Consider the following 14,007-nt stretch of genomic DNA (forward strand, 5'->3'; position numbering starts at 1 on the left):
GCTTCTTGTCTCAGATTCCCTTTAACACCTCCCCCACCCCCCATGGAGCCTAATGTTAACCCCCTTCCCCCTGTATCCGGTTTAAATGGGAACCTCGTAAAAAAGCAAAGTATTTTTTCGGGCACCTTTTTCAACACACGTGTCTCCCACCCTTTTTGGACTGCTGCCACAAAGCAAGAGATGAAGGCTGAAGCGGTCACAAAACTGAGCTTTCAGATACAAAACTGAGATATTTGGAAGGTTCCTATTTCAAGAAAATCGGCAGTAATGGGAAGGGTTAGGTGTTGCCCGAAAAGTTTTAACAGTTTAGGCGGTAAGGGAGACTGAGAATGCTTCTCAATGCAAAAGCCAGCAAATAGAAATGAAGATGATCCGTTGAATGTTAAGTATCAGTGCTGAGTCTGAACTTCTGAAAAAAATTCACGGCCAGTAAACGTTACAAGTGACCAATCAAAAGGTTTGCTGTTCTTGGAAAAAGTGAATTTGCTGGCTAAAAAGGGTGGAGAAATGATCTCACAAACAGCGGGTATTTTTCCCATGGTGAACTGTTGGGCAAGTTAACAGAGAATGTTGACCAAACTCTTAGCCTTTTATAAACAGACCCCATACTAAACAAAAGTATGTGCAAGTCTGCAAAATGTAAAAATAAAAAAAATAAAAGTGCAAACTTCAGGAAATGGAAATATACATATATACAAAACTGAGGTGAGCAACTTGTAAGATTAAAACCATAATATTAAAATCCAGAAATACCTGATCTCTGACATCCAGAGCTATCCTGGCTGCCCGTGCAGGAAGGAGGAGGGGAGAAATTGGCTTCGGACAGCCTGCTGATGTCGCGTGGCGGGGTGGGCGGTAGCGGGAGTAAAGTGCTATTGGGGCTGCTAATGTCACCTTCAGCCACCAGGGTGAGATCCGCTATGTTGTCATCTTGAACAGTCTGAATATTCCCAGCCGACAAGTCTTTGAAATGCCGCTCACGACTGGGGCCGTGCCGGTCCTGAGGGTGTGGAATTGGGGATAGTGGAGGGTTGAATGGAACAAATGCCTTCCTTCCAGCAGGTGGCACCATCTCACTTTTGTCCTTTTTATCCAGTCCACTGAAATTAAGAGACCTGTCTGCACTGGTGGAGTCTAACTTGGTGCCCAGCAAGCCCCGAGAAGCACCGTTTGTGCCTTTGTCCAGACTGGTGCTCTTCTCCATCCTTTTTCGTCCCGAGTATCCAGCTGCTGAGGTGGAAGAGTCAACGGAAGGAGACAATCGAAGGAAGTCAGGAAGGACCAGGTCCTCTTTCCGTAGGAGGCCACGCTGATCTTCTGCACGGTTGTTCTGCGCTTTAGAAATCATCTCAAAAAAGGCTGCATTGGAAAATAAAGAATTTCAGTGATGTCTGAAATAAATTACTTTCAAAGTCCGAACCTTCAGATCTGCTCTCTTCATTGAAAGGATTAAAGCCATCTCCCTAAACAATTCTAAAATAATATCTAACATCTTAGTAATGAATGCTGAAATGTTACCATTGAAACTAGTCTTTTACTGCTAAAATTCCTATTGCAATATTACGACCACAACCAGAGACTGCTAGATTAAAGGACAACTGAAGCTAGAGGGATGTGGAGAATGCTATATTTATTCCCTTTTAAGCAATACTAGTTGCCTGCCTAGCCTGCTGTTCATCTGCCTCTAATACTTTTAGCCATAGCCCCTGAACAAGCATGGAGCAGATCAGGTGTTTCTGACACTGTCGGATCTGACCAGATTAGCTGCATGCTAGTTTCTGGTGTTGTTCAGATACTACTAGGGCAATTATATATATATATATATATATATATATATATATATATATATATATATATATATATATATATATATATATATATATATATATATATATATATATAAAATCAGCAGGGCTGCTAGGCAACTGGTATTGTTTAAAAGGAAATAAATATGGCAGCCTCCTCCACATCCCTCTCACTTTTCAGTTGTGCTTTAACTGGTCCAGACCGACTTCTGGCAGCTTTACACTCAAGCTAAAAGCTTCTCTGCAAACAAGAAGGGAAGCATTCAGTATCAGGTCCGGCATCACATTTTGACCCCTGCAGGGGGGTACGGAAGCGTCACGGTTTCCCGAAATGACAAAATGAGATGATGGAAAGGACGGGATCGAGCAAGACGTTTGCATGACAGTAAAAGCCGGAACCGAATGCTGTCCATTAATTTGAATGGGCATCACTTAAAGGATACACCAGAGGAGTATAAAAATCCACTTACATGGGGCTTCCTCCAGCCCCTGGCAGCTGTCCTGTGCCCTTGCCGCAGCTCCGCTCCCAGCCAGTGTCCCCTCCGGTACCAGAGGCCTACTTGCGTTCCAGCACGCGGCTCACTTAGTCACGCTGACGTCATCCTGGCTGTACTACACAGGCACAGTAGCTCTGCGCATTACAGTCCTGATGACGTCAGTGCGACTCAGTGACCCGCACGGTGGAGCGCAGAAGAAGCCAACCCGTCGAGGTCTGCATCTCCCCCGGGGGGGGGGGGCGGACCGGGAGCCACTGAAGCTGCGGTGAGGGCACAGGACGGCTGCCAGGGGCTGGAGGAAGCCCCAGATAAGTGGGTTTTTTATGTTTATACTCTTCCGAACTTCCCTTTAAGTGGCAAGCGCCAGGCCTGTCGTTTAGTGTTGCTTGAACTACTGTGTGAACCAGCCATAAACGATTTATTTCAGATTCTTTGGGTGGGGCTGGTGATTCCGCTTGAATTGCATCACTCTGTTGTTCACACTAAAATAGAGCAGGCACAGACTTAAAAACTCTGACAAGATTGTAGCCTGCAATACTGACAAGTCTGTGGTATAGGAAAAAACAAGCAGCATAATTGCTTACCTTCTGCTTCATCCAGATTAATTTTATGCTGCTTCTTTCTTCCCACTCTCATCACCGCTTCATCCTTTTTCGGCAGTCGAGCATCTCTCGATCCTTTCCCATATTCCCCCTTTAGTCTGATGGAGGCGGATTTCATAAGAGGCCGGTCTTCTACCTAGATCATCACAAACAGGAAATTTGTTTACGCCAATCAAGCACACAGCAAATCTCATGAATTCCACCGCTGAGGGATGCAAAGAAACCAGCAACACCACTGTGTACAGTAAGGAAGCTCACAGTAAGCGGATTTGTACAGGTTACTTAATGACTACTACAGGCGGGATAATGACTTCAAGTCTGGATCAGTCACATGTAAAGCAAACAGCAGAGATCTGTCAACGGCAGAGTCCTGATGTCCTCATCAAGACCCGGGCAAATTAATATTTTTGTATTATTTTTTTTTAGTTCTCCCATGATACGGAGGCAAGAAGATGTGAAAAGGATTCTAAAAACACATTCATTCAAAAAGGGCAGCGGAAAACTGCTCACCCAGCTATAGCAAATTTACAGGCGGCGTTAATTACGATTTCCCCTTCAGGCTCCCATGGAACTGGGAAAGTTGCAATTCAGCTGACAGCTATTGCACATTATTTTTTTAATTTGGGCTCCGTCTTTTGCCGGCACCTAAATTACTTTGAGCATTGCCATAGCCATAAACCTATGACGGCACCCAAATGCCTGGTACCCTTTTTGCTAGATTTGTTTACAAACTATGGATGCTCTATGGGCTTTCTGCGGGACGCCTGGCAGCGGCTCGTGTACCTGATGCTAAATGCTTTTCTGCTACCGAGCAGGAAAGCATCCCGCATTGATTTCTGCCATTCTGTCACGCTTTAAACCCTATAGAACACATGGAAACGCCAAACGCAGCATGCAACATGTAGTGCCCTAGACAAGCTGACAGGGTCTACTGCTGCATTTACACGGACGCCAAAAGCCGTCACCGTTGTTTAACTAGTCAATGCCAGCCCATCGGCGGCGTAAAACTGACACGCCTTAAAAACTGCTTCCATTGTTTAGATTGGAACGGCGGTAGATCTCCTTCAAACGACACTTTCGTCGGACGCCAAAAACGCTGAGACTGCACAATCTATTAGCCCATACATGGTGAGACACCCACACTATGCAACGCCAAAAAATGAGGGAGGAGAGGTGACCAGGATGAAGCAAGTCACATCTGTTTGTATGCGGTCATTGTGGAAAGTTATTAGAACTGACAGCCCATGTTAATCAATCAGCTCATTCACATCATAGTTTTTCTTTTTGCGTTAAAAAACAAAAAAAACAATAAGATAGCTTATTCTTATGGACACCGTGTGTTCTTATATTGAATATGACGCAATGTATTCAGCACTGACATCTTCTAAAGCGCTTTAAAAATAAGGCAGCTTACACAACACTGTTATGCTAATTATAGTAAAACCACATCTATGACATTTCCCATCATACAACTACTGTGTGCCGGCCACACCTCATGCCCTGGAATAGCCCAGTCTTGTGTGTTGCCCTACAGCTGCGGCGCCCCTCAGTGGTCCTCACAGCAGAGCGCATCAGATAATAAAAGCTTCCAGGCAACAGCAATGCATGAATGTCATTTCTCACAGCTATCTCAGCCCCTCCCACTCAATCCCCACCCCACAGACAAGAGGCGCGCAGCAATTACCGTGGATGAATGGTTCCTGAAATTGGCTATGGCAGGATTGGACTTCATCACGGGAGTCTTGGCTTTGTCTGCAAATATAAATCAAGCAATCAGCTAAAACCACATTTAAAATACTTCCACAATGAAATAAAGCCCAGCTGATGGCACGGATCTGAATATACCTTCGGACAGATTATTAATCAAAGTGTCCCAAGTGTATCTTTTTGTGTAATTGAGGCTTCTTTAGCTTAAAACAACTTGAAGGCGCAGAAGCCGGATTCCAGGAAACGCTTTTATTTTAGTGTGTTAAGGGGTCAGAACCGCTTTTTATTGCTGCCCTGTGTTCCCCATCAGTGAAAGTTATGGTGGCCAGACTTGGCGGCTGATTGACCATCCGATTCAATCATTATTATTGAATCGGATGAAAATCGGTGCCGCCAAGTACGCGCCCGATCGAAGATGCGACCAGTTTCTGGGTGAGCATATTGATCAGACTTGCTGCAAGGTGTCGGGTCGTGCTGGTCGATTGGGTGCATGACAGTAACAGCGAGCAATATCAGGGAAAATGACAAAACCCGACGCTGCTCCCCTATACCTTACCTGTTGGCTCCGTCCAGATACATGCGCCCCACATGGTTGCCAGAGTAACGTGGGCGTGTGACGTCACACACGCAACCACGTGGGCATTTATATGGACGGAGACCGAAGCAGCGGGGGCGGACACGGACAGGTTAAGTTTAGCGCAGCGGGTGGGCACGTTTGATATTAGGGGGGACAGCATCAGGCCTGCGGATGTAGAGTTACAAGGCCAATGCCTGGGAATCGGTCTGCGGTGTATCGGCAGCCGACATATCTCTCTCTAATCCGATTCGACCAGAGAGAGATTTGTCTCTTGGTCGAATCTACCCATCATCGTTAGATATATGGCTACCTTTAGAATCCACACAGACATTCTTCATTGGATAGCGAGTCCTTTTTTAATGATGCACCTCAGTTTTGTACCCCCGCAGACAAGCCTGCAGAGTGCAGAGGTATCAGCAGAGGTTGAGAGGTGGATAAGGAGCGTCTCTTACCTTTAGCTTTGGAGCCTTCCTTTTCTTCCAGTACAACTCTCTGGCCATCTAATGTGGAGATAGGGACACCCAGGTCCAGAGGCTCCTGTTCTCCACTCTGCAGAGACACAGCAAACTACAGTTTCACCTTTCCATTACTGATCTTATTATTCTTATGAAAAATCCAAACACGCAAGCACGGATAGAATACCTAATAGCAAACCTGTCAGAATCTGCTGGACCTATAAATTGAACCTGAACCAAGTAAAATTATTTAAAATAGACACATGATGTACCTGTAAACAAATATTACATACTTACCCTGCTGTCATTTCCTCTCAGAAGCTTACCATTTCCTTCTAACAGTTCCTTCCAGTTCTGACTAGATCTAGTCGTCAGACTTGTCTCTCCAGAAGCTTAATGTTTTAGGGCACTTTTTTTTTTACTATATCAGTTGCTGTCATTAATAACTGAAAATACAACTGATGTGCAAGGTAAGGTCCATGTTTCCCTATGGCTTAAGCGTTATTACAGGTTAATGGAGTACTGATCTGGAAGCTGTTACGTGGGAAATGGAAAACAGAGAATTCCGTCAATCACAGTGGACAAACGGGACACGGAAGGGGAGAAAGAGATTTATGAGCAGACTACTCAGGAGAGAACTATGACGTCTGTATGTTTATTTTGACTTTTGAATTCAGGTTCGCTTAACCCCGAGGGGATAGACCTATGGAAGCTGCCATATTTATTTCCTTTTAAAAAATACCAGTTGCCTGGCAGTGCTGCTGATATTTCTGGTCTGTAGGGTCTAAATCACCTGAAACAAGCATTCAGCTAATCCAGCCAGAGCACCGTGGAGCTGCCAGCCATACTATACTATCTCAGAAAAAAACCCACATATATACAGTACAGACTAAAAGTTTGGACACACCTTCTCATTCAAAGAGTTTTCTTTATTTTCATGACTATGAACATTGTAGATTCACACTGAAGGCATCCAAACTATGAATTAACACATGTGGAAGTATAGCACATAACCAAAAAGTGTGAAACAATTGAAAATATGTCATATTCTAGGTTCTTCAAAGTAGCCACTTTTTGCTTTGATTACTGCTTTGCACACTCTTGATGAGCTTCAAGAGGTAGTCACCTGAAATGTTTTTCACGCCACAGGTGTGCCCTGCCAGGTTTAATAAGTGGGATTTCTTGCCTTATAAATGGGGTTGGGACCATCAGTTGTGTTGTGGAGAAGTCAGGTGGATACACAGCTGATAGTCCTACTAAATAGACTGTTAGAATTTGTATTATGGCAAGAAAAAAGCAGCTAAGTAAAGAAAAACGAGTGGCCATCATTACTTTAAGAAATGAAGGTCAGTCAGTCTGAAAAATTGGGAAAACTTTGAAAGTGTCCCCAAGTGCAGTCTGAAAAACCATCAAACGCTACAAAGAAGCTGGCTCACATGCCCGTCCCAGGAAAGGAAGACCAAGAGTAACCTCTGCTGCGGAGGATAAGTTCATCCGAGTCACCAGCCTCAGAAATCGCAGGTTAACAGCAGCTCAGATTAGAGACCAGGTCAATGCCACACAGAGTTCTAGCAGCAGACACATCTCTAGAACAACTGTTAAGAGGAGACTGTGTGAATCAGGCCTTCATGGTAGAATATCTGCTAGGAAACCACTGCTAAGGACAGGCAACAAGCAGAAGAGACTTGTTTGGGCTAAAGAACACAAGGAATGGACATTAGACCAGTGGAAATCTGTGCTTTGGTCTGATGACTCCAAATTTGAGATCTTTGGTTCCAACCACTGTGTCTTTGTGCGACGCAGAAAAGGTGAACGGATGGACTCTACATGCCTGGTTCCCACCGTGAAGCATGGAGGAGGTGTGATGGTATGGGGGTGCTTTGCTGGTGACACGGTTGGGGATTTATTCGCAATTGAAGGCATACTGAACCAGCATGGCTACCACAGCATCTTGCAGCGGCATGCTATTCCATCCGGTTTGCATTTATTTTTCAACAGGACAATGACCCCAAACACACCTCCAGGCTGTGTAAGGGCTATTTGACCAGGAAGGAGAGTGATGGGGCGCTGCGCCAGATGACCTGGCCTCCACAGTCACCAGACCTGAACCCAATCGAGATGGTTTTGGTTCAGCTGGACCACAGAGTGAAGGCAAAAGGGTCAACAAGTGCTAAGCATCTCTGGGAACTCCTTCAAGACTGTTGGAAGTCCGTTTCAGGTGACTACCTCTTGAAGCTCATCAAGAGAATGCCAAGAGTGTCCAAAGCAGTAATCAAAGCAAAAGGTGGCTACTTTGAAGAACCTAGAATATTACATAGTTTCAGTTGTTTCACACTTTTTGGTTATGTACTATACTTCCACATGTGTTAATTCATAGTTTGGATGCCTTCAGTGTGAATCTACAATGTTCATAGTCATGAAAATAAAGAAAACTATTTGAATGAGAAGGTGTATCCAAACTTTTGGTCTGTAATATATATAAAAAAAATAGAAAATCCTTCTTAGCATTTCACACTTTAAGTGTGGCTATTTTGAAGCCAATCCTGATGTAATTTCCTCCCTTACTCTCCTGTCTGATTTGCCCACCCTTCACTATAGAAAGTGCATTGTCTCAGCATGAAAAATATTGGCCAAACAGAGAGGAACAGAGGTGTGGGAGGGGAAAAAAGGAGGGAAAGGGGTTTCAGCCAATCGGGCTGCATTAGTTAAGTCTAAGGGGAAGTAGAAAAGCAAAAAAGGACAACCCAGCATGCCCTGCAACTTTCTTTTTGTGTAACAAATCTGCATTATTTACAAGGAATACGTCAGCCATCATATCACTCTCACCTTGGGTTCACTTGAAGCTTAGATACATAGCCAAGTATAGGGGAGGCTCTGGATATTATAGAGACTTCCCGGTCCTCCAATTTAAGTTATTCGACCTGCTAGGTTGAAAACCTCATCTGCTTTCCTCGTACTTCCTAAGACGAGGTAATCCATACAGCGCACATGTGTCTGAGCCTGTCTTCGGAAGCACTTGGAAGTGCAAGTACATTCAAAGGCTGCCCAAGGAGCACCGAAGACACAGCAGGTCACATGACTTCAATGGGGGACGTCGCAGGAATGACGGGACAGACAGAGGAAAGGGTCTACGGTATCCAGAGCCTTCCCTCTACTTAGTAGTGGCTGGAAAGTGTACTGGTTAAGGGCACCGCCTTTGACATGGGAGACCAGGGTTTGAATCCTGGCTAGGGTCTGTACTAATACCTATTCAGTAAGGAGTTCAAGGCAAGACTCCCTAACACTTGAGAGCGTCCCAGTGGCTACAGCTCTTCAGCGCTTTGAGTCAGACAGGAGAAAAGCGCTATACGAATGTTCGGATTATTATTACGTAGGTAGGTATCTAACCTGACGCAGATTAATTTTAAATAACTATGTTGTCCCTGAAATAAACTTTTCTCTGCCTTATCTTATTAAAATAAGTTTTGTACTTTATCGATGACATTTAGCATATCAGTGTTTTGTTACAAAGTAACTCACCAGCCTGGCAACCATTTCCCCAAGGTTCAGTCCGTACTTGGCTACAACAGGACGCAAGACTTCAGTAACAGGTTTTGTAGGTTTGGCTTTCAATCCCACCGATCTGTTGATTGGAACAAGATCCAAGCTAAAAGAGAAAGCATATACATTAACAATGTCTGCGGTTACATTTCCAAATGAAGTACCAAAAAACTTATTTCAATATAAAAAACGAACATTCACAGACCGCTTTTTCTTAGTGAACTCATGCTGCCTGCTCACTCTCAGTCAGCTTGAGCCACTCCCCTTTAGTCACATGGACATGCAGGGAAAAAGTGATTGCTTCATCAGCTGAAACCACGCCTCCCCGCTAACAGCCAATCATGACCGTTGGTCTTGTGCAGAGAGGTGTGGCTTCACACTGTCAGTTGTTGCTGATATGCATGGTGGGAGCTCCAAGTAGTATCAGAAACAAGAGTACGTATTGCAGTGGTGTTGCTTGAGTTGGGTGCCAGGTGGCGCCGCTAGTAGCAAAATATTAGTAATTTACATTACCAATATATTTCTGTGCAGTAGCCAGCAAGCATTGTTACTTGAACCCTCCCCTCCTAGAGACCCCCCCCCTCCCCTGGCTTAACCTAATCTCCCCTCCTAGGTCCTAAAATGACCCCCCCCAAAGGTGGTCATACAACTAGCGATTTGGCTTTACGATCGACCGTTCGAGTCGATCATTTTATAGAATCGAGAGAGAATCGAGTGTGTTCCAGAATTCCCAATCGATGAAAAGTGGCTGATATCATGTTGAATCGGCCAGCTTAGTTGATCGAGCAGGATGCAAGATATCGGTTGCTCGCGCAGGAATCGTTCACATGTTATTCCATTGACTCTTCATTAATTTCTGTATTCAGAGCATGGAGGCACAACAACTGTCAGATCGACTAGTGAAGGGGAATTGCGTAGGTTATTGATTGAAGTGTGTGTGGGCCATTAGCCGATCGACTTTTGATCAACCATACTGAAGTCCCAATAAAGGCGACAATCGGAATCACTAGATGTATGGCCATCTTAAAGTAAACCTGAGATGAAAGCTATCTCAGATACCATACTTATCTGGGGCTTTCCTCTTGAGGCCCCTCGCCATGTTCCCGGGTGCCTCCTGTCACCTGCAATAGTGCCCGAAAGCCTGGCTGAGTCGCGCTTCGTCACCTCAGGTTCGGATGAGCTTAAGTGCCTAAAACGGACCACCTGCCAAAATCTAACTCCAAGTGTCTAAACCGGGGGAAAAAAACCCCCACTAGTTGGTAGCTGATCATCTACAACCATTAATTCTTATGTAGTAGCTGATCAGCTGCCAGCCGCATCGGCCGCCCAATTACCGCTAGTTAAAGGGATACTTAAGTCAAACAAAAAAAATTAGTTTTACTCACCTAGAGCTTCCAATAGCCCGCTGCAGCTGTCCGGTGCCCTCACCATCTCCCTCCGATCCTCCTGGCCCCGCCAGCAGCCACTTCCTGTTTCGGTGACAGGAGCTGACAGGCTGGGGACGCGAGTGATTCTTTACGTTCCTGGCCACAATAACGCCATCTATGCTGCTATAGCATATATCATATACCATATAGCAGCATAGAGGGTGCTAATGTGTCTGGAAACGCGAATAATCACTCGCGTCCCCAGCCTGTCAGCTCCTGTCACCGAATCAGGAAGTGGCTGCTGGCGGGGCCAGGAGGATCGGAGGGAGACGGCGAGGGCACCGGACAGCTGCAGGGGGCTATTGGAAGCCCTAGGTGAGTAAAACTCATTTTTTTTGTTTGACTTTAGTGTCCCTTTAACACAGGCTAATATTAGACGCCTACCGATTCCCGTGCCCAAATGACCTGATCAACAGAAACAATGAGTACTGCCAATATACTGTACTTTACAATATACTGCTCTGTCATTGGACCAGAGATCTTTTTTAACATGCTGTCCTATATCATGGTTATGTACAGGTCTTTGTAGACAGGTACACTTGATAGCCTTCGCGGCATTTCAAGCGAGTTCTTACTATTCAGTCTAAACTGCTTTAGCTGCACAATTCCACCCAGAAGCAAATGAGAGCAGATGTGAAATGATCCACAGCGATAATAATCCCACAGAGGTTGTTAGGCTGGTAGACTGCGGAGCGTGGAGACGGCGATGAAATACATTTATTATATAGTCCGGAAAGCAGGCTTTCCTGCCAGGAGGGCTCGCAGTGGAAAACCCTATCGGCTGCCCAAAATGTTACATTTGGTAGATTCATTTTGTGACTCGTACCGAAATAACGTCCGTTTTTCTATTCTTAGGTCCCGCGACTCCAGAATGCTGCTGTCTTGGCTGAGAACGAGCGGCTGCGTTACATGCGGAGAGAGAATAAACACAGGCACACAATAAATGACACGCTGGAGAAAAGAAGCACATTCTACATGTAAATGCTGCTCACAAGCTTTCCTAAAGTGGACCTGAACTCTTGCACAGGACAGAAGGAAAACATAGAGAAATTCACCCTGTATGTTCTCAGAGAGTTTAGCCTGTCTAATTCCCTCTTTATCTGAGACTAATCACCAGTGTCATTTGATCTCTTAGCTGTGTCAACTCAGGAATCTTAGCTTCCTCAGCAGATCAGCTAATTTGTAAACACAGGATGTTAACCCTATGTCTGCTTCCATAAAAGCAGGAAGTAGACACACTGCAGATTTAGTGCAAGATTTGTATCAGCTTTAACAAAGCAATGTATTTCTTTAAAAGGTTATTATGCTGTTGCTTATCTGAGTTCAGGTCTGCTTTAAACGAAACTTCACAAGAAAGAACATGGAGGCTGCCATTGCTGTCATCTCAACATGAAAACCATATTTTATAGGAAAAAAAATATCAAAATAATCTCCGTTCAGGTGTAGACAAGTGGTAAACAGACGTTAGAGGGCGGCCATGTCGCTGACCATCCAAATGAATGGACAGGGGTCAAAACATGATGTGACAACCGAATGATCGAAAGCATTGCCAAAAGGCAGCTAAACGTCTTTTTTTGCTTGCTCGCAGAAACAGACTACGGCCCTCACCCATGTGATCACTGATTAACCCTTCCCTGTGATGCAGTCTTCTCACCACCTAGACGGGAAGGCTGATGAGTAGAGACGGTAATAGTTGGGAGAACTCATGGAGAAGTATGTGATCAGTTCAATCAGCTGATAGATTTGTAAGGCTCTGATTTGCTGGTCATGATCACATGGTAAACCAGGAAGTCCTCACAGCAAATCAGAACCTTACAAATCTATCAGTTGATCAAACTGATCGCATGCTTCTCCGTGAGTTCTCCAAAGCAGCACCCTCCCTACTGATGAGTGACCATGTGCGAGTCAGCAAGCTAGGCTCTAGACTCAACAACTCAGAAGTTGCAAGCATTTCATATGCCTGGATAAGACATGAGAAATTATTTTCAGGGTAAGAAATGACCACCACAGTGTATCGCCATGGTACCATCTATCATTCAGCGTCAGCAGTCTTCCACAAGGCCTGTGCAGGATCTACCTACATAAAGCTGCACAGGTGTCAAAACCTGGGGACGACCACTGACACAGCAGGACTCCAAACACATTCCAAAGCCAAAACACAAAGCTCAGAGCGCTTATTCACTTAATACAGAAACACTTCTCACCTTGTTTCCTCCCACTAAAAACAAATCCACGGCAGCGATGTTAAAGCCGTGTTTCTCGCAAAGGCCGCTGAGGATTTCCTTGATGGAGAAGCCGTTCTTTACGACGACAGCGCATGATGATCCGTCAGGCAGAGCGATGTAGCAGTGCTTAGGGGATTTCTCAGAAGATGACACTCTGGATGACTCAAACTAAGAAGGAGACAGAAAGGTGACATGTAAGGAGAGAACGAACAGCAGATCCCAGGATAACAACACTGCTCATATACAGCTTCCTGTGAGGGATGCAGGCCTGCTCTGAGAAGGTGAAAGCTGCCAGTGAAGTAACATGGGGTAATTCTTCATGTGACATGACGAAACCGGTAGGGCGGATCTTGGGTACACACGCTGAGTCTGTGAAGGAGACGCTGAGACCCTATCCAGACAAGGAGATGGTGATATGCAATGCGTTTTATCTTGTTTTTAAATGTACGAGCATTACTGATTTTTAATCTCAGTATTAAAAAGTGGTTTACACATGATTGGTTCTTTTTGAGTTTGCCTGCAGACTACATCTTTGTGGAAAGCCCAAGTGGCAGACATAGGCTATTGGACTAAAGCGGTTTGCGGTGAGCAGGGGCATATGGGGGGGGATTGCCTCAGCCCACAGGTGGTGAACCCCTTACATGTATGCACTCCCTGTCTGTGATGAGTTTGCCTGTGTGATAGTGTTTAGTTAAAACAGGTTACACTATATGCTGTTTCTTAGACCTATTGTTGAAGGTGTTGTCTCCCCGCGCCATCCTGGAGACAGGAATTGAGGACAACGGAGGGGTGATCGCAACTGCTATAAAAAACATTGGATTGTGTACGGACTGGTAATCTAGGAGCAGCGTGATCCATTGGTATAAGAATTGGTATTACTGCATATACTGGGACATATATAAGGGACTAAGCGCAGCACTATTAACAGAAAACAATTTGAAGCAATACCAGTTGCCTGGCAGTCCTGCTGATCCTCTGCCTCTAATACTTTTAGCCATAGACCCTAGAAAAGCATGCTGTAGATCAGCGGCTTCTGACATTATTGTCAGATCTGATAAGATAAGCTGCATGCTTGTTTCTTGTGTGATTCAGACACTACTGCAGCCAAATAGGTCAGCAGGGCTGCCAGGCAAATAGTATTGTTGAAATGGAAATAAATATGGCAGCCTCCA

General features: G+C 44.9%; 1 protein-coding gene across 7 annotated transcripts in view; it reads right to left on the reverse strand.

Annotated features, from left to right (window-relative positions):
- Window positions 1-14,007, reverse strand: part of RGS12 (regulator of G protein signaling 12) — a 267,131-nt gene that overhangs the window by 27,947 nt on the left and 225,177 nt on the right. For 6 of the 7 annotated variants that reach the window (XM_068276279.1, XM_068276271.1, XM_068276261.1 and 3 more), the window contains 7 exons: window positions 12,815-13,003; window positions 11,437-11,510; window positions 9,163-9,289; window positions 5,641-5,737; window positions 4,589-4,656; window positions 2,887-3,040; window positions 754-1,359 (listed from right to left, as the gene is read on the reverse strand). In XM_068276279.1, the coding sequence (XP_068132380.1) occupies window positions 754-1,359; window positions 2,887-3,040; window positions 4,589-4,656; window positions 5,641-5,737; window positions 9,163-9,289; window positions 11,437-11,510; window positions 12,815-13,003 (1,315 nt within the window). Of the gene's footprint in view, window positions 1-80; window positions 1,360-2,886; window positions 3,041-4,588; window positions 4,657-5,640; window positions 5,738-9,162; window positions 9,290-11,436; window positions 11,511-12,814; window positions 13,004-14,007 lie in introns of those variants that run through there. The other variant, XM_068276287.1, reaches the window with a different exon arrangement.

Source organism: Hyperolius riggenbachi, chromosome 1 (genome assembly GCF_040937935.1).
Source record: "Hyperolius riggenbachi isolate aHypRig1 chromosome 1, aHypRig1.pri, whole genome shotgun sequence".
In the NCBI taxonomy this organism is placed as follows: Eukaryota; Metazoa; Chordata; class Amphibia; order Anura; family Hyperoliidae; genus Hyperolius; species Hyperolius riggenbachi.